This window comes from Paramormyrops kingsleyae, chromosome 2, assembly GCF_048594095.1.
Source record: "Paramormyrops kingsleyae isolate MSU_618 chromosome 2, PKINGS_0.4, whole genome shotgun sequence".
NCBI lineage: Eukaryota > Metazoa > Chordata > Actinopteri > Osteoglossiformes > Mormyridae > Paramormyrops > Paramormyrops kingsleyae.
Window position 1 is genome coordinate 19363511 of NC_132798.1, and position 21014 is coordinate 19384524.

General features: G+C 47.6%; 1 protein-coding gene across 4 annotated transcripts in view; it reads right to left on the minus strand.

Annotated features, from left to right (window-relative positions):
• Window positions 1-21014, minus strand: part of ralgps1 (Ral GEF with PH domain and SH3 binding motif 1) — a 117519-nt gene that overhangs the window by 80348 nt on the left and 16157 nt on the right. For 2 of the 4 annotated variants that reach the window (XM_023840718.2, XM_023840716.2), the window contains exons 2-4: window positions 10295-10410; window positions 3222-3353; window positions 259-363 (exon numbers count right to left, since the gene is read on the minus strand). In XM_023840718.2, coding sequence (XP_023696486.1) covers window positions 259-363; window positions 3222-3347 — 231 coding nt within the window. In that variant the 5' untranslated portion in view covers window positions 3348-3353; window positions 10295-10410. Of the gene's footprint in view, window positions 1-200; window positions 364-3221; window positions 3354-10294; window positions 10411-21014 lie in introns of all 4 variants that reach the window. The other 2 variants (XM_023840720.2, XM_023840717.2) reach the window with 2 other exon arrangements.

Consider the following 21014-nt stretch of genomic DNA (forward strand, 5'->3'; position numbering starts at 1 on the left):
TTCATAAACGCATAAATCCACGTTATTTTCCATGTTTATGCAAATTATACGACCCTTAAAAGATAGATGCAAGACATTTCAAAATCAATTAGATCATTTTAAAATACTTTTTAAGGATCCATGGGTTCCCTGTAACGATTAAAAGTATAAATAAGTCAGTCACACTGAATTTGAACAATTAATCACGCACTGAGCAGCACCTGGCGGAATTCCAGACTATGGGATGTAGGATGGCACTGTGGGCGGGTCCCTACTCACGGCAAACTCCTCAGGTGTCACCTTCAGCACGTCAAACACGACAGCATCATAACTCTTGGCAGAGTCCACGCCCCGCCCGTCCAGGGACTCCGAGCTGCTGCTGCCCTGGAAGGAGGTGGGCACAGGCAGGCAAATGGAGCAATCAGAATTGCAGGCAGATGTCACCTGACACATAGCTAAAATACATAGCTACCACCAACAGAGACAGTGCTGCGGGGTCTGATAGCGGACATACATTTCATATTGTTTTAATGAAAAATGATTGCTTGATCCACTGCTTAAAGCAGGGGTGCCCAACTCCAGTCCTGGACGGCCGGAGCCCTGTGTAGCTTAGTTCTTTCCCTGTTCTACCATAAATGATTCAGCTCAAGAGCTGTGTGGTAATTAGCACAAGGAGTTGAACCAGGTGTGTTAAATGAGGGGAAACCCAAAAATGTGCAGGGCTCCGGCCCCCCAGGACTGGAGTTGGGCACCCCTGGCTTAAAGGAGGGCTTTGAAAACGAAATAACACAAAAATATCCCATATAAAACCAGTGAGAATATTTCCTAATAGCAACTACCTACCAGGTCATAAGCAGACATTTTTTTGTCTCAATCTAGATAAGAGTTCAGAATCCCCTGATGACATCAAAGTCCAATTTATTTAGTCAGTTTCCTAGAAGAAATTTGATCATGTCATCAAAATTACGATGGTGTATTAAATAAAAACTGTTATTTCTCTGCCACCAGCTGTAAAAGCATTTAGCTGCTGCTCCGGTGGATGGAGGTTTGAAGAGAAGCCCGACCCTAGGGGGCTCGCCCGACCCTGGGGGGCTGCCTGCCTCTCCCCCCCCATTGACTGTGACTTGAATTTTAAGAGCCATTTCCAACATGCTACTAAGACAGCCTTCTGCCAGACCTTTTCTATCACTGAGATGCTGAAAGTTCATGCAGGTTTTTATTACCAGTCCCCTTGACTACTGCACCTCCATTTCTGCCGGCCTGCTCAGTAACACTATTAACTAATTACTGGTTATTCAGATCGTAGCAGCCTGAAGACTTATGAAAGCAAAGAAATGGGATCCTGTTACACCACTTGTGTGTCAGCTTCACCGGCTGCCTGTATCTGTCAGAACAGACTTTAAATTCTTTTACTCACTTCCAAGGCACCGTCTTAAATTACTGAGCTTTTAACCAATTTCGCTCCCCTTAGGACTCTAAGATGTTCCAGTTCGCAGATTCTCCACATGGCCAGAGTGAGAGAGAAGTAAAGTGGGGAGGCAGCATTTAGTCCTCATGCCCCCAGACTCTGGGATACACTTCCGGTAGCAATTAGAGCCGCTGAATCACTTCCTTGTTTTAAAAAGCTATCAAAGACAATTTTTTACCCAAGATTGTTAAATGTACTTTATTCTTTTTCATTTCTTTTAGCTGTGCCACATTTTTAAATTTTAATGTTCTTTAATGTTGTTATTTCATTTAAATATAAATTTACATATAGTGCTTATCTCTTTTATAGTACTTTATTGCTTTGTCCTTTATATGACATTTGACGTGACCTTTTAGCAGTATCTGTGAACCATCTCTCTAATGGTTTATTCTGCATAGTTGCTACTTTTTACTTCTCTCTTGATTATTATCCTACAGTATATGTAAAGCACTTTGAGGTGCATTTCACATATGAAAGGCGCTATAATCGTCACCCCACCATCGCTGTACCGCTCCAGACTTGGTGAGTCCATCATTGTCCTCCGTCACATGCTCTTTTGTGTGTATGCATGCATACGTGTGTGCAAGTGTATGTGTGTGCATATGCGTGCATACGTGTGTGCAAGTGTGCGTGCATGCATGTGTGTGCGCAAGTGGGTGCATGCATATTTGTGTGTGTGTGTGTGTGTGTTTCTAAATGTTTAGTGGACACATGACCCAATTTTCCCAGCAAAAATGTGTGTGTGTGGGTCTGCCTTGATTTAAATCCTTTTTATTTGACAAATTTTTTCACTTTGCCTGCTCAAGACACACACCACAGAGACCATCGTGCCCAAACAGTGCTGGAATAGACCAGAACTCCCACCCTCATGACTAACATCATACTGAACTAAATCAATAACCGACGACCATGAAGTAACCCAAATCAAATGTGATCCTTTAAGAATCCATTTCCTCACTTCCTTAGGAATTTACATACCTTGTTCTGTTATACACACAAACAGTAGGGGTGTAACTCATGGTTCGGTACAAACCTAGTTTTTTTTTTTTTTTTTTTATTCGAGGTTCAGTGAAATTTCAGAGCATCGGGGAAAGCGGAATGTTTTGAAATTATTTATCAATAAACTACAAACTCAGACAATTAAGGACAGCTGTAAACCAAAAGCGATGTCAGTCGACATGTCTGAGTGACAAAACAAGAGACATAATGAACTAAATCCCATGTACTACAAAGTACGTTCGCACATCTGTAGCGATAAACACCCCAATAGCCATAGTTATTTTTTAACCCAGTCTGAATTTCCTGAGAAAAGCACCTTAAATACCATGGGGAGACCATCTTGCTGAGGCTGTTTCTGCTTTGCTCTGGTCATACACACTTTCGGATGATGTCTTCTCTAATCAGCGAGCATGTTGCATGCGTTTCCAGTGACATATCTGGCTTCGGTACAGCAGAGCCGGCAGACAGCCTTGTGCTTATCAGCTACTCTCTCTCTGGCGCTGGGGTATTTTATGGGGAAACCAAAATGTCGCCAAACCCCCAACTATGACTGACTGTTACCAGCATTATTCATAACCAACTCGCAGCCTCAATTAGCGTAATATTTTCCGTGTCGAGCACACTTGAGAATTTAGGTTCTGCCCGTGTCAGTAAATGATTAATTTGTTTCATTGCGTGTACCAAATGGTACATGACCAACACATGTACTGCTACAGCTATAACAAACCGCCCAGCTGACGAAGTGACATGGCAGGGTGTCAGCAGCGAGACTCACCTCCGGAGTGGGGGAAGTGACGGTGACACCAGCCGTGAGCCCATTTCTCTTGTACATGCTCCCGGCCAGGCAGGGGGGGGCAGGCTGGCCAGTGGCCTCAGCTGCAGCACATGCATGACCTCTCATCCATGCCTGCGGGAGGGACGCATGCACACAGACAGAGACACGGAGACAGAGACAGACATACAGAGACCCAGACAGACATAGACATACGGAGACACAGACAGACAGAGAGACAGACAGGCAGACAGCCAGAGAGAGATAAGTTATTGTTAGAATCATCCATCCATCCATCACTTTTCCTGTATGGGGGTGGGGGGGCAACCCCTCAGCACAGGGCCTTATTAGGAATGTTTAAATGATAAAAAAATAATCCTTTTGGGCCAGAGAACGATGACTTATTTAAAAAACTATCACATATAAAAAACAGATTTGTTTTATGGAAAATCCATTCAGACAGAGTGGGGTGACGTCATCCAAAAAAACGTCTCGACTCCGACTGAACGTGACTGGCAGCGAACAAAAGCCACACTCACGGTCGAAAGGAGCCACCGACCAGCAGGTCACCATACAGTATCACCACTTTTTACCATGGAACATAAAATTGTCACAGCATCACAAATGTCAACAAAGAAAAAATCTTTGTGTGTGTCCGTGTATGTATATGTGCAAACTCCACACAGAAAGGACCTACACCCGACCCAAGGACCAAACCCAGGACCTTCTTGCTGTGAGACAGCGGCACTAACCTCTGCGCCACCACACCACCCCAAGAAGGAGCAAGAGGGAAAATTTGTATATAAATGTAAGCACAATTTAGGTCATTTCAAAAATACATATGATAATTCAGATCTCTGCAGGGACTGAAGCTCAACCAACATCCACAATCACTTTATCACCTTCATTCTGTTTATTTGGTGGCTGTATTTTGCTATCTGCATATCAGTCTTGAAGGTCTTGGAATGCCTGAAAGCACGGTCTGGTTTCACCGACTAATTCCCCTAAATAGCTGAATCTTTAGATTTTCCTATATAGGGAACGGTGACTCAGTGAATCATTTCCGAGCCTCAGTGTACTGCAGTGCAAGACCACCACCTACAGGTCAAATGAGGAACTACATGCTAAAAAACACAAAATCACAGCAACAAAGACACAAGGCGAAAGGACTTAATCACACGTACTACAGTTAACATTTAAAACACAACCCCAGTAGGATTGTTTATTTTACCACAGTTTGTTAACAGAACTGGTGCTGCAAGTCAAGATGGGCATCCAGTAGCAGTGTTTGCAACCACTAAAAACGCACATTAACATGGGGGTCCCGGAGGTTTGGGCGCCCCCTGTTAGCCATATATTTAGTGCAGGCACTGTTTAAGTGCTGAATTTATGCATCATGACTAATCAAAGGTGGCGATTCAACTGCAATCAATCCGTAACATTAGAATCTATTTTTGGAGGCATGACAGATAGGCCTACCCCTAATTTCAGGTTGCACACTTCACATTCACGTGTTGCGAGTAGACGCACATGCAAATTTTCAGAATGCAGGGTGACAGCGGAAGGTTCATTAATATTCATGTACGAAGTGCTGCTTGATCTTTGTGGGTATGGTGATGGTTATTGCGCTACAATGCTTTTGGTAAACTCCACTCTTTTGTAGTGCAAAAAAAGTTGTTCTTTTTGCTAGCTACAGTAGCCATGGTCAAGGCAATGAAGTGGTTTAGCTAGTTAGCCAAGTAAAAGTTTTCCACAGAATTAATAAAACACACAATTTAACGTCATTCTGCTAATCTGCGCCCCCAAGATCGGCGACTTTCACCGCCGGCATCCACTCCCCTAGGCTGTCCTTCCTTTTTGCGTTTTTCCCTATATAGTTCAGTATTTGGTCTTTTTCTAATTTACACTGGCTTGTTCTCCTCTTTTAATATTATAATATTATAATAATTTAAATAAGAGACGACACAATACCAGGCCATCTTCTTCCATCGCTCCCTGGTCCAGTTCTGACTCTCACATGCCCATTGTAGGGGCAGCGTTAGACTGGGGTCAGCATGGGCCCTCTGACCGATCTGCGGCCTCGCAGCCCCAAACACAGCAAGCAGCGATGCGCTCTGTGCTCTGACACCTTCCTATCATGGCCGGCATTAACGTTTTCAGCGATTTGTGCTACAGTAGCTCTCCTGTGGGATCGGACCAGACGGGCTGGCCCTTGTCAAAGTCGCTCAGATCCTTCCTCTTGCCCGTTTCTCCTGCTTCCAACACATCAACTTCAAGAACTGACTGTTCACTTGCCTAACATATATCAGCACCCTTGACAGGTGACACTGTAACAAGATAATCAATGTTATTCACTTCACTTGTCAGTGGTTTCAATGTTATGGCTGATCCATGTCAGTTCCCATGGTGATATTTGTGATTTTTTTCAGTGACATTAAAAGAAAGTGTTAACATTAAGATGCTAGTGAGTTTAGTATAGCGACATTGATTAAAACTAACACGCTAATATGAGGTATTAGTTAAATCTATATTAGTTCTACGAAAATATTTTCACAAGCAATTTCATCTGGGTTGTCCATGTGGTAACTGCAAAACAGAAATGGGGTACTGAAGCGTTAATGTTTAAAAGGTCACTGCAGCACACACACAACCACATTCTGCACACAGGTCAACACTGCCCATCTTGGAGAAACACTGTCACAATACCTGGCCCAATTATGAGTACTGACTGCTATTTTTGTCATAGGACACCTCAGACAGACGTGTTTAAGCTTAGGGTTTAAAATCTTTAACATACAAGTTATCCGCTATTTTCTTCTGCTATTTGCAAACCATCACACAAACATTCCAGCCAACCATGGAAGGACCCTGCAATACTTAGCATAACCAGAAGAGGGAGACACAGGCTAGCAACATAACACTGAACATGCTAATCATCTCCCCTTGATATGACAAACGAGACCTTTTTCTTTGTCAAGACCATCCATTTCAAAGCTACAACAAACTCCGTTTATGACCCTCTTCCTGAAGATAAAGTAGCTTTGGCCCTGCATGGAGAGGATGGACCCAAAGGTGACAGGACCACCAGGGTACACCCGTCTGCACACTTTCTGCGGTGGCGGTGAAGACTCCCCTCAAGAATGCAGGTAAAACATAACAGCCAGTTATGGTGGTCTGTGGTGACAGTGCTGATGACTGTGAGATCGTCCCCATCGTTTGCTTATGTCATCCAGGATGAGGAACCAGTCAAAAAAAGGGCTGAAGTAAGTAATTAAATTCAGTAATTATCTCTGGAAACATCGTGGCACTTGGTACAGTGACAGGGGTTCCAGCATTCATGTCTGGCCACATGCTGTTTAAAAAGAGCATGGCGGGGAGGCAAAACTGCCTCTCTCCTGTGGGGGGGGGGGGTGTCATCACAGAAGAGCAGCACGCCCTCTACAGGCCGACAGGCTGAGCAACACTTCCCAAATTTAATCCAACCACACTAAGGTCCCTAATACATTCACATCCAAGCACCCTTTCCCAAGGGTAGAACAGCAGAGGCTCTCATAGGACCATGTCCTTCAACAGTACGCCACCTGCTGTTGTGGAGGACTGCACACTGGGTGGCCAAAAAATTCATTCAGCTCGCAGCTGACAGCTAAATCAGTGAGACAGTTTCATTATAGAAGTGACAGAAAAAAAGAACTCACCCCCCCAAAGGAATTAAGAGCAGCAGTGGGACATGGGGGGGAGGGGGACAGAGGAGGGTAAGGAAGTTTCAGTGTTTCTGCTTCAGGTGAGGAGGACTATTAGCTTTAACCTCATGAGTGCAGGAAGCTGGTCTGCCTCCAACTGCGCTGAAGTTCCCCAGGTTTCCAACAAATGTTTACATGCACACACACACACACACACACACACACACACACACACACACACACACACACACACACACACACACACACACACACACACACACACACACACACACACACAGAGGCAGGGGAAGCCCGTGGACCAGGAACCGAAGCCGTGGAAATGCACTTGGAAAAACACCAGGAGAGATGAATGACAGCCAGACACCAGTCGATGCTTTAAGAGGCTGCGTGTGTGTGATCGGTTTGTGAGTGTAAATTAAAATCATGGCTTGGATGGTGGGTCACAATTTCCCTCTGCCAGGACACAAAAAGAATTCTGAATTTTCTCTTTAAAAAAAAAAAAAAAGTTAAAACCTCTTTTTAAGGAAATTTTAAAACAGATAGTCTTGTGGTCAAGGATGCGTTTAATTTAGCATTTTCTCACTCACAGAGAGAACGGGGACGGGGTGGGGGGGGGGGGGGTGAGAAACGAACTGTGAAGCAGCACAGAATGTTACCGAGGTGATCAGGCTGTACTGGAGGGATGGGGTGCGGCGGCCTGATGGAGAGACGCGGGCATGTCTCACACACACACACACACACACACACACACACACACACACATCCCCGCATGCCTCACACACCCGCATGCCTCAAACACACACACACGCAACAGAAAAAGATACAAATGGACTGGCCAGTTGGTACCAACACCCCAATTAGAGAAATGTCATCTCAACATAGAAATGAAATGGAAGGGATCCTATTTTTAATTTTGACGTATCCTGATATTTTTTTGACATTCATGACAGTCAGGAAACCAACTTTATTCTCAGAATTTCCTATGTGAGTCTCACAAATACATATATTAAACATTCCTATCATTGTGTGGACTCTCCATTCATTGCTATGGGCATAATCCTAATGTAAACTTTGACAATGCTAACCCTACCCAGCATTAACCTTAACCACCAATAAAAGACTTTTCGTTTTTGATTGTATTCTGAGATTTTTATGAAATTGAGGTTCCCACAAGGTAATCAATTAATGGATTGTATCACAGCGGTCTACACAATTCTCACCACAAGCCAGAGGGTCTCCTGCCTAGTGGATCCACATTAAACCCACATTCACACGGTCAAATGCGACACGCTCCAGTCTAGTAACCGACAGCCCCAACATCACTCTGCAAACTGACGACTGACTGGACCTTCAGGCTTTTCCAGGGGTGTCCCGTCACTCCACAAACGACCAGCCCCGACTCTCCCACCCCCTCAGTTACATCAGACCTTGGGCTCTATCTCTGGTACAACCTGGTACCAGCCAGAAGACCACACCACAATCCATAAAAGGATGACCTCTGACCCTGTCAGCAAGGCGACAAGAGGCCAAGTGATCGGTGGAGTGTCAGCACCTTATCGTTTTTCAGCAAACAAGAAAAAAAAAGCATCCGCCTAAACTTCCCACGTTAAACTCTTTACTTTCTCTTGCCATATCCCCCAACTTCAGAACAGTGGTTAGTTGTCATTCAGGACGCAGAACGTACCCAGCTAAATGACCGCTGACTGTGACGGTTTTTGAAACTGAGCAGCGTTGGTTTCAGGTAACCCCTCTCATAACTAAACAGGTTGAGGGATGATCTTGATAAGTGAAGCACCAGCAAGGAACCGGAAAGAACTGCCGAGTCTTGCCTACCACCGCACCATGCTGGGAGGGGCCATAATGGCACACCGGTTTTCCCTCAGGCTGTGTGTGAAGGGAGGGGGGGGGGGGCACAAGTGATCTACACAAGGCTTGTCCAAGGTGGTGAATCACATGCCATGACTCACGCTTCTGATCTGGCTTCAGCACCGAGCGAGATGAAAGGCGGGGGGGTGGGTTAAACACACAGCTGGGAAGGGGTTGGGAGGGGCACATTAAAGACAGACATCAAAGACCCGCAAAGGCCTCTGGAAGAGCAGGCTTCTACTTCTAAAGCCAAGGATTTCAGCATGAGGAAATGGGGGGGGGGGCTCGTTCATTTAACAAACTATTTGATTTTTTTTCAGCTCAGTTGGCTTCAGTATCCCTTAAAGATGGGGGCAAACCTGTGGGGTGGTTAAAAAAATTAAAGACAAAAGGAGGGTAGTAAGGACTAGACACTGTGGATGCTACTCCAGCGACCCTCGAGCGCCATCGAAACCCAGCATCCCACCTTGGACAAGTCGACAGCAGCCGAATAAGACACGTCAGAAAACTGGGGAAAGGACAAGGAAGCCAAGCGCAGCAGGACCATGGACCCGAGATAAGAGATAAGATCAAGGGCGAAGACGTGCAAGCTGCTGAGATACGGAGAAACGGCAGCAGAGAAAAGCTGGCGAGATAAGAGTGCTTTAGGACGGGCTCCGCAACATGGGGAAGGGCCCGAATGACGAAGGGCCCCGACGGGAAAAAAGGACCCCCACAAGAAAAGAACCCGATAAGGAAGGGCCCTGCAAGAAGGGAGCATGTGTCCTGACAGGGAAGAGCCCCGCAGGACAGGGAATAGCCCCGCAGGACAGGGAAGAGCCCCGCAGGACAGGGAAGAGCCCCGCAGGACAGGGAAGAGCCCCAGTGCCAGGCAGGCCATTCACTAGCAAATACTACACTAAGAGAGCCTGGACAGAGCACCCCCGCTTCAGAACGACCTTTAACCTCATCGTATAGCTCCTCACTGTTCAGATATAGGAATATCGGCTCCACCACATGCAGGGACTGACCTCAGGGGAGAACCTGGGCCTGGTTCGATTCCTGGACCCAGCTCAGTGTTGATTTCACATGTTCTAGAAAAACGTGTGAGTGCACGCATGCCCTGTGCAAGGCTCTCAACTTGTATGCATCTGGCGTGACACTCATGCTTTCAGGTGCTTTCACTCACGCGAAAAAAATCTATATTATTCCATTATAATCCTAAAATTACAAGCGTTGGGGCAGTTTGGAAACCCTACAGACTTTACCTACAGACTACAGTTACATATTTGTAAAAACTTGTCCCTGTTTGTGCAGACTTGTCTCGAACTGAAAATCCCACTCTAGGCCGCAGACGAAGGCTGGCAACCTGGACTCTAACGCACTGACATCCCATCCAGAGTGTCCCCTGCCTCACGCCCAGTGCATCCTGGGATAGGCTGCAGTCTCTGCCGGACCCAGTATCGGATCTGTGCTTCTGGAAGGTGGATGGATTAGTGCAAACCATGCTTCACCATCATCAGTACATACCCATTTCGGCCTTCTCTCCAGTGTTACATAGCCGAGCCAGTCACAGTAGAAATGCTGCCATCATCCTCAACCACAAGCGATACGCCGGCGAGGGCTGGGGTGGCGGGGCTGCGGGGCTGCGAACAGAGAGGGATTGGGTTACAGGGGCAGGGGACACTGAAGAGAAGCAACAGCCAGCATCCCAGCAGAAACCAAAGCAAGGAAGTTTCACGGATGCCTGGGGGGTTGTGGAGTTTCAAATCACAGGAGACGACTGGACAGAAAGGAGGTGGGCAGGATTTACTAGTCTCTGTCAATCACCATTTTAACCCATTAAGGAACCATAAATGAACCAGCACTGCACAGGCTGGACCAATTAGCATCTGCCATACACACTGGGCTATAAAGACTTGTTTGTCCAGCACTAGCACCAGCAAATCCAGAACCAGTAGTTCAAGCAGAACACAAGGGCATCATTCTTGAGGTCCATCATTGGAATCAGCCTTGTGATTATCAATCCCCCAAAGATGCAGGAAATATGACTACATCTCCTGAGATGATTCAGGTGGAGGGAATCGGAAAGAGAGGACACCAGCGAACTAGTGAATGGACAGCCAGGAGCCAGACTTGTCATTGTTACGTCCATTCGTCTGACCTTCCTGTAGGGCCAGGCCGGCGCTCCCACCAAAATGGGGAAGTCACCCCTCCAAAGTGCCCGTCTGTGGCCCTGAGGAACACACAAAGGCTGAAGATCTCTGCGGAACGTTTCAGGCATCTTATTAACCAACAGATGAAGATGCGATATGAAAAAAAAAAAGGTCCGCCGTTGCCAGTTTCCATGGCGACCAGTAAAGCATAAACAGCACCCTTTATGCATGGCCGGTTGCTAGGGAAAGGCCTACTTTCCACCGATGACGGCTTTCAGCTCTCGCCATTTCTGCCTCCTGCATTCTCCTCGCGGCGAAGCAAAGGTCACGCGTTTCAGGTCTCAGTTCCCCACAGAAACACGGGGGGGGGCTTTCACTTCTGACGACTCGCCAGGGGTCAAAACGATGCAAAGTGATTCTCAACATTGCCCTCTGCATCAGGAGAGACTAACAGAATGGACACTTTCTGACCCCAAGCACAGGACTGAAAACACGGGGGTGATCAGGAGAGACAATGTGACACTTAATACTTATATATAAAGGGGGGGGGGGATGAACCTGGAAGGACACTGGTCCAACGTTTCGAAGAAAGAATTGTCTTTAACATCGAAAACATTACAGCGATAATAATAATAATAATAATAATAATAATAATAATAATAATAATAGCGAAAGGCATTACTCTGCCACATGGACTTACTTTAAATATTATTAATATTTTTAAACTAGTAAATAAAGATGAGAAAACGTATGCCAAAATCTTTCATTTGGCTACTACAAATATATACTGGACTGTTCCAACTCATTTGTACGTCGTTTAAAGTGTTTGAGGTATAAATGCTTAAAAGGCCGCACAGTTTCTCCCACTGGCATCAGCGTCATTTACACTTCACTGCGACAGCAGCCCCTCGTGTATCACAGGCTGTAGCGAGGCGCAAACAGCCAAAGTTAGCCACTCACAAACCATCCATTGCTTTTCCATATTACTCTCGTTGTCTGGCACAATCGTGTGTGCTTTGTTTAGTGGGCTTTTCCACTAAACGCTACTTTCACATCTCGAAACTTTGTTTTTACACAGATTGCAAATCGCTGTGCTACTAGTTGCTGTAAGTAGGGCTGCCACTAACGACTTTTTCTACTGATAAATCTAATCGACTATTTTGCAGACTGGTCGATTAATCTAAATGATTATTTTTCCTCCAGAGAATCGACAACCATTTAATTTGAGTTCATTTTATTTTGACAACAAACTGAATGTCATTGCAGGACTTTAGATAATGGACACTGGCTTTTCAGAACTATATGGACATTATTTTCACACACTTTGATAATCAAATTAGTAGTATTCCAAAAATATGAATGAGATGCGTATTTTGATACCGAAAACTTAGTAATCAGCATAATTTCACGCCAGATGTTTTAGTAAATCATGGAAGTGATAAGCACTGAAGTGCCGATGAAGAAACAGACAGCTCAGTAGCCAGGAGGAGATACCGTGGTTACAAGACGTCGGTGGTGTGGAGATACTTCTCGCAGAATAAAGTCCAACACGTTTCTGTTTGGTAAATCGTTTTTATTTTATTTCAGTTCATATTTTTTTTATGTCCGTTTTCCTTTCAGTTTTAGTTTAAGATCACATTGGTTCCAACAAGCCCAACCTGCATAAACATACACATCAGCACCGTCAATCAACATAGAATAAGCTCAAATTTTAGCCTAAGCATTTTCACAAACACTTACTCAATGGGGATTCTAAGATGGCAGCCAGACAACTTTATGGCTTTTATTATTTGTATCTGGCAGCTACAAGACAAAAGGTATTTAAAAGTTCTCCACATACTAATTTAATAAACATGAATAGACAACACTTAAGGCGGTTTTGCCTACTCTGGCGGCCCATCATCCAGAATACTGCCAGTGTGCTTTCGGTTCAGGTCCTCATGCTTAGCGCTAATGCCACCACGGTATGCCATCGAAACTTTTCACAGTGTACAACTGAACTACCCTCATAATTACACAGTGATATTAAAAGGAAAACATTTACTATACTAATGAAACGTTTTCAAAATCAACAGTAATTTCATTAAAATAAAATTAAAAAACATGTCGATTTAAAATATTGATGTCGACAATTTCAAATAATCGCAGCAGCCCTACTTAGAAGTATAAAATACTCTTAGGTCGTCACCCTCTTATCTGATGTTCTTACACTCCTGGTACTGCAATGGGTATGCGCATGATGTCACAGTACGCGGAAGTCACTGCGCGCACACCCACTGAGTAGCACAAAAACTGAGTGGCAGTGGTGGGGGGGGGGGGCAGATCGGTGGAAGGTTCCAGGCACCTGCAGCACTAGGCGGAGGCCTACAAACAAGGGCCTAATTCTTCAGAACTGAAGAGGAAGCAGAGCTGTCGATGTTGGAGATACGGCTGGCGTGTGCAGATTGCAATCTCACAAATACGCAGGCAGCCAGCAGCGCAGCTCCACGTGAGCTCCAGGGCACCAGGAAGTGGCACATGCTCTCCCAGAGACCTCGATGTCCCCGCCATGCGCGGGTGAAAGCTCCAGGCAAACAATCCCACAATGCATCAGTCCAGACCAACTCGGAACCCATCAAGATATCTGACATGCATCAAAACCGATTTACTAATTTACTGACAGGAAAACACAAAGGACACACAACACCGCAGTGGCTGCACCGGAACGAGGGCCGAATGACGGTGATTCCTTTGTTAACAGGAGGCTTTTCTCTTTCAAATTGCAAATCATGACATCAGCACTCGAGTGATTGCTGGCACGCAGGTTAGCCGAAAGCAGACACCACGGTGCACACCTGCCAGGGGGTGTGTCTGTGCTCCGGGGTCATTCCTGTTTACTCCAGCCCCGGCTCTGATGTACTGTATCTGATCCTTCTCCCTCCATCTGCTCTCTTTATAAGGATAAATTCGCATGATGGGGATATTCTTGGTTCAGTCATTTCACTTCCCATTAGTTGTCTTAAGAAGAAACTGACAAAAGTAGACCGCAGCCACAACCTGCAAAGATCATGTGTTTGGACTGCATATTAAATAGCGCTTTTCTACTCCTACGAGCACTTTACAATACATGCCTCACATTCACCCATCCACACACACATCCACACACACATCCACACACACATCCACACACACATCCACACACACATCCACACACACATCCACACACACATCCACACACTGGTGGAGGAGGCTGCCATGCAAGCAGAGGCTGTTACTGCCAAAGTCAGTCTCAGATCGCATCCCTGACAGAGGAAATCACTTCTCCCAGTACAATTAGAACCAATATCTCATAGATTAATGTTCCTGATACATTACTGCAATGTTAACTTTGTGGACTTTAGTATGCAAAACAAAGGTCCATTAGCTACCCTAGTTGTGTCAGCACACATGAGAAGGTTATTAAACACTGAAAATGACAGCCAGCAGAGGCGGGCACTGCCACAAGAGGGGCATGGCCGTCGGCTGTCTCTGCGGCCTCACAGCAAGTGGCATTAAGGAAGCAGCATGCGCCGCATGATAGGCAGAGGGGGTGAGAAAAATCAGAGGGCAATGGCACTTCTGTTCCAGCATCTTACTCTGCTTATAAATGGAGGCTCACCGACAAGTGACTGGAGAGCGACTTTAGAGGCAGAACATCAGCGTCTGCCTTCCAAAGCCACAGCACACGGGGGTGGGGGGGGGGGGTTAAGGGCATTCGCGACTTCTGGAGGCAAGAGAGACATTATAGATGAATAGTGATGGGAACCAAGGACTGAACACCCCTCATCAGCAAGTCAAGGTGCCCAGACAGCGCCCCCTGCCCCTCATCAGCAAGTCGAGGTGCCCAGACAGCACCCCCTGCCCCTCACCAGCAAGTCGAGGTGCCCAGACAGCGCCCCCTGCCCCTCACCAGCAAGTCGAGGTGCCCAGACAGCGCCCCCTGCCCCTCACCAGCAAGTCGAGGTGCCCAGACAGCGCCCCTGCCCCTCATCAGCAAGTCGAGGTGCCCAGACAGCGCCCCCTGCGTTTCACATACGCTCCCTGCTTGGTGTGACGCATTGGCCCATTTCTCAGGCTAGCCTGGTTACCAGGGCAACGGAGCCTGCAGCGGCCTCTTTACTGCGCGGTTCCTGGCTCAGGCCCGGGCCCCAGCTGGGCAAATTGCGGCCCCCATAGTGTGCCGTAGCCTCCGCTCCAGACACTACCAAACTTTCCACTGAAGCCGCAATTCGGGGGGGGGGGGGGGGGGGGGGGGGGGGGTGACTGCTGCAACTTTCACTTTCTCCCTTTCGGTTTGATGAATCGCTAAGTTTGACAGGAAACCACCTGACGTGGGTAAATTTGAAAGGATCCTCGAGACACTCAGAAAGCCCAGGGGATTCCCACTGACAGCAATGGCTGACAGCGGCACTGCGAGCCTCAGTGAGGCACCATCACCCACAGGACTAACCCTGGGGAACCCAGACCACCTTATCATTATAGGAAAAATATGTCCATTGGCTAAAATGGTCATACAGACCCAGTGAACTCAAAAACAGATGTTTTGTAAAAATAACCCTCTCCCAGTCCATGTTATGAATGTGCCATATACGGCCCGCTGGACTGTTCATGCTGTTCCAACTTGTTAATTTCACCTATCAAATAAGGACAGAAAAGAAGGAAACACCAGATCTTTGAAACATTCTCATTTTCAAAATGCATTTATTGAGTTTTTCTTTTCATCATTCACCATGTGCTGGCAATAAAACACAGGCTTCAAACATGCCAACCCATCAAGAAACAGGTCATGTGAACAGACCTGCAAAAAGGTGCACTACACACAGAGAGTTTACTTGTGGTGGGTTGTAAGGTCTGGTGCACAACCTGTATTCCCTCTGTTTTTGTCTGAGGCTGATGTTGAGCACATGGAACATGATCATCACAGTTGCCAGAAAAGTTTCAAAACATCCAAAACCCAGCTGTACATGTTATATAACATCTAAACATTATAACTGGTGATGCAGAATTTCTACCACTAACCTATTCACAGCTTGACAGGTGAATCTGCAGCATGTACAGCAAGAACCTCAAAACGAGGTGGGGGCCATATTTAATATGGAAAATAATCTGTTTAATTCAGTCAGTAATCACTAAATGGCACAGTTACTAGGTCGTATATGGTACAATGGGCTGTAAAGCAAAAACAAATTCTTAACTTTGATGAGTGGGTTGAATGTAAGGCAGAAATAAAAGGAAGGGTCATATATGTCCCCCAGGGTTAAAGGGACAGTACACATTTTTCTGATAGCAGGAAATATCACTAAAGGCTTAACTCACCTAACAGCGCATATAAGGTTCAGAGATAAAGCAGTGAAATTATGATGCAAAGCACAAGCCGGTGTAATCCTATGCAACCTTACTGCTACTCCCAGAGCTCTGAGCACCCAGATCATAAACACAGTAAAGTTAGTCACAGCCCACAACTGATCCAGCACAGATCTACGTGATAACTAGAAATTCCACCCCATGGAAGTGGAAGATACACGACACAAATTTACACCAAAAAAAAAAAAACCTGCAGTTGCTGTGGCAACCACCACCCAACTACACTGCTGGCAACAGTGAAAGCGCCCCCCAATCAGCAGACGGCACGGCGCAAGCGCCCCCCAATCAGCAGACGGCACGGCGCAAGCGCCCCCCAATCAGCAGATGGCACAGCGCAAGCGCCCCCCAATCAGCAGACGGCACGGCGCAAGCGCCCCCCAATCAGCAGACGGCACGGCGCTAGCGCCCCCCAATCAGCAGACGGCACGGCGTAAGTGCCCCAAGGAGCCAATACCGGAAAAGCCCCCCCCCACTGCCCAGGATGACAGTCTATGTCTCAGAAATCCGCCATCAGCCAGTGGGACAGCGGGACAGTGACAGCATGCCACCGTAGCACACGTCGTCATGCGAGCCCAGGGAAGCACGTCGTCAGCTGTTGCTAATGGCAACAAGGCACAGCCCAAACAAAGCCCGTGCAGGGAAACCCCAGTGAAATTATACCTGTGGAGTACAATTTTGCAGGAACATGTGACCAGCCACCATGCAGAGATATCACAACCCCCCCCCCCCCCCCACACCTCTCCCAAGCTGCACCTACACCACAATGGGGACAACAGGAACAAAGAACGCCCAAACCCATCTGCTCTCAGAACCAGAACCGGACCCTGCAGCAAACCCAACTTAGCACAGGGGAGCAGTGTGCTTGTCCAATCCCAGTCTCCCAGCCCAACCAAAAGCTGTATCGATGAAGTGGACGGCAGCCAATCAAAGCCAGGGGGAGCTGTCAGAGCACGCCGGTGCCACCTCTGGCTAGTCACCGACACGAGCATCCAGTCAGACCCGGCCATCTCAGAGAAGTGTCAGGTCCAGCCAGACCTCGCATGCTAAAATGCCAATAGGACTGCATTTCTTGGTATACTCTACACAAGCCTCTTTATGGAGTGTCTCTGGGCGAGGCTGCCAGACGTGACGGTTCACACTAAGAGCAGGCCTGAACCTCGCTAAGAGCAGGCCTGAACCTCGCACACAGCGGGACTACAAGGGAAACGCGAATGAGCTACAGAAACGCCCAAAAAAAACTGCCCTACGGTGTCTGTGACAGTGATAACGGGCCAGCTGGCCACACCAGAGGCAGACCTGCCCCCGGCACCGTCTCCGCACAGAAACAGCAGTGACTGATGACTCTCTCATTTTCTCTTCCATGTAATTGACCTCAGGGGGAGGTTATGAGAGGGAGCTGATGATGGGGGGGGCGGGTGTTCGCCTCTATAGTAGAGATCCTCTCTGAGCGTGAAACCACACAGGAATGAGGGTGGAGTCTGCTTACAGGCTGCAGGAGAGGAGAATCCAGGGCTGGCTATTTTTGAGCACATTGCGCGTCGGTGTACATGGACAGACAAACACACATACATTACATGCACAAGCCTGCAGGACGTCCCCATTTGGGGGCAAGAGACGCAGCGGGATGTCAGATCGAAAGTGGAAGCTTGTGAGAAGGACAGTGGCGACCGAGGGATGAAGGGTGAGGTGCTCTCTCTCCGTGTCTCAAGCAGAACATCACCATGGCTCAAGCAAAAGGGCCTCCTTATATGCACCATCAGATGGGGACGGGGATGGGGGATGTCGGTCACCATGGGAACTGGCCTTCACCAAAAGGAGTGATTTCTGGCACGAATGCTACCATCTGCCACGCTGTCCGGCCCAGGGCGCGGCCCGCAGACGGCGCGCGGGAAGGACGCGGCGCAGCCAGCAGTGGGGGCCGCATGGGGCTGCTGACAGGCCAATCACACAGCGCTCTGACCAATGAGTCACAGCAAACATCTGAAACAAACAACCACGATAAATAAATAAATATAAAAAGGAAATGGTCAAAGAGCGAAATCAGATCTTGAAAGCCATGCGGCAGTCCTCCAGGCCTGTTCAGCAGCGGAGTTACTGGGAAACCCCCTTCCCCATTACAGAAAATTCAGGCACGACGCTTTCACACACCTACACACGTTTACCAGCACCTGATTTAATCCCGTCCATCCACTTCACTACCGCACACATTTTAAACGTTCGTTTGGAGTCCTTTCACGAGTCGAACAAGCGAATAACGTTTTCCACACATGGTCACACTGATGGATATGGGGTCGCCCGGGAGCCGTGACAGCCGCGAGAAAGGCGGCCGCATGCACCTCCACGTCAGACAGGAGCAGCTGATGGCAGATGCCCGGGTCAGGGGGTAATGAAGTGTGCCAGGCACTGGGCCGGACACAAGCTGCTCAACACACCTGCCTGCTGAGCGCCATGTGGACACGGCCTAATTCACGCTGAAGGGGGCTGACGGTTCGAAATGAATCCTCTCGTTAGATTATCGGAGCTATAAAATAAGAGGTAAACTCAGCGAGCACTTCATTAGGTACTGCACCGGGCAGCAGCCTGTATCTGCAGCTGGATACAGTGTCACTGCAGGGAGAGGGCACTCAGCAGGTGCTTTCAGAGGAGGCTCACTGCAAACCACTGTCATACTGAGCCGCTCTTTCTGCACGTGGCCTGTCTTCTTGTTGGTTTTAACAATGGCCATTCTCCTCTGAATGCTCCCAGTGTAAATTAATTGTTTTGTTTTTTTTAACCACAAAGTCCACGACCAAATGAAAATGGGTCCCACTGGCTGGGAAACAGTGATGCACACCACATATACCACATCACTGCATAGATGTACATTGACATTTATTTGTCATACATGTATATGTTGTACAGCTATAATGCGCTACTTTGCACTTCCTCATTAAACCCCAAACTGCATTTCATTGTCCGAGTACTTTGTGCAATGACAAAGCTGAATGTAAATCGACAGCAATCTAACCTAAACTAAACTAACCAGGTGTTTTTGGAAACAGAAACCTCAATTGCAGGTTCACTGCACCGGCCTCTGTAAGCACTGGACGCTGCAGCGTGGAATCCCTTTATTGTGTTACGTCTGCCGCCAACCCGGCTGTTTGAGATGAGGGAACCCCCACCTGTGATAGTGCAAAATTAAGAGGCAAAGGAAGAGAATCCCTTCCCGCTGTCACACATTCGGCTGCAGCCGCATGATGAATGAGCAGGTGTACCTAATCAACCAGCCACTGGGTCTATATTTACCAGGGGAGGGTGACAATGAGGGGGTGATCATAGGGCACACCTAGAAGCTGGGGGTGGGGGGAGGGGGAGATGACAGAAGGATTTAATTGAGGCCTTAACAGCTTCCAGAGCTGACATAAATGGGGGGGGGGGAAGCATGATGATGCCTGATAAGGCAGCATGCACGCTGCTGAGATCGCAAACGGAAAGCCCAGCCAGCCGCTGCCAGAGTCCAGCACCGCGATTCCTGCCACCAAGGCTCCTGGATCCAGCTTTGTATCGAATCAGGATACTAGAAAAAAAACAAAAACGCAAAACTAAAATGTTCTCCTGGTCCTGCCGATTTGCCATTCGGCCCCTACTCCCCCAAGTGATGATGCGGAGAGGATGTAGCCTGGAAATGGTCTGACCTACCGCACCATCCATAACCAAACACCCCCCCCCCCACAGAAAAAGACCAGCTAAATGTCATGATTTCAGCAGGAAAAAGATCAATAAGATGAGACGCACTGTCGCCATTGAGCGGGTCACAAGCAGACCTTTGGAAGCCAGACAGACCAACAGTTATGGGGGGGCAGACAGTAAATAGTGAACATCCACTGGCAGGCAGAGAAACACTATCTGTGCACCATCATTTACATAAAAAAAAAAAAAACACACAAATGCTTTCCCTTCCTGAGAAGAGGGCGGCCCCCGAACCCACAGGGTTTAGTACATGTGACGCTCTGCCAGTACAGAGGGTCATGTGGCAGGCAGTGGAGCAGGAAGCTCCAAGAGGAGCAAACAGACACCCACACTCTGTACTTATGGGGCGCCTCAGCTCTGTATGCTAAAGGCAAAAGCAGTTAGCCTCACCACCTTCCCAGCCCTGTATGCTATAGGCTAAAGCAGTTAGCCTCACCACCTTCCCAGCCCTGTATGCTATAGGCTAAAGCAGTTAGCCTCTCCACCTTCCCAGCCCTGTATGCTATAGGCTAAAGCAGTTAGCCTCACCACCTTCCCAGCCCTGTATGCTAAAGGCTAAAGCAGTTAGCCTCTCCACCTTCCCAGCCCTGTATGCTATAGGCTAAAGCAGTTAGCCTCACCACCTTCCCAGCCCTGTATGCTATAGGCTAAAGCAGTTAGCCTCACCACCTTCCCAGCCCTGTATGCTAAAGGCAAAAGCGGATAGCCTCACCACCTTCCCAGCCCTGTATGCTATAGGCTAAAGCAGTTAGCCTCTCCACCTTCCCAGCCCTGTATGCTATAGGCTAAAGCGGTTAGCCTCTCCACCTTCCCAGCCCTGTATGCTATAGGCTAAAGCAGTTAGCCTCTCCACCTTCCCAGCCCTGTATGCTATAGGCTAAAGCGGTTAGCCTCACCACCTTCCCAGCCCTGTATGCTATAGGCTAAAGCGGTTAGCCTCTCCACCTTCCCAGCCCTGTATGCTATAGGCTAAAGCAGTTAGC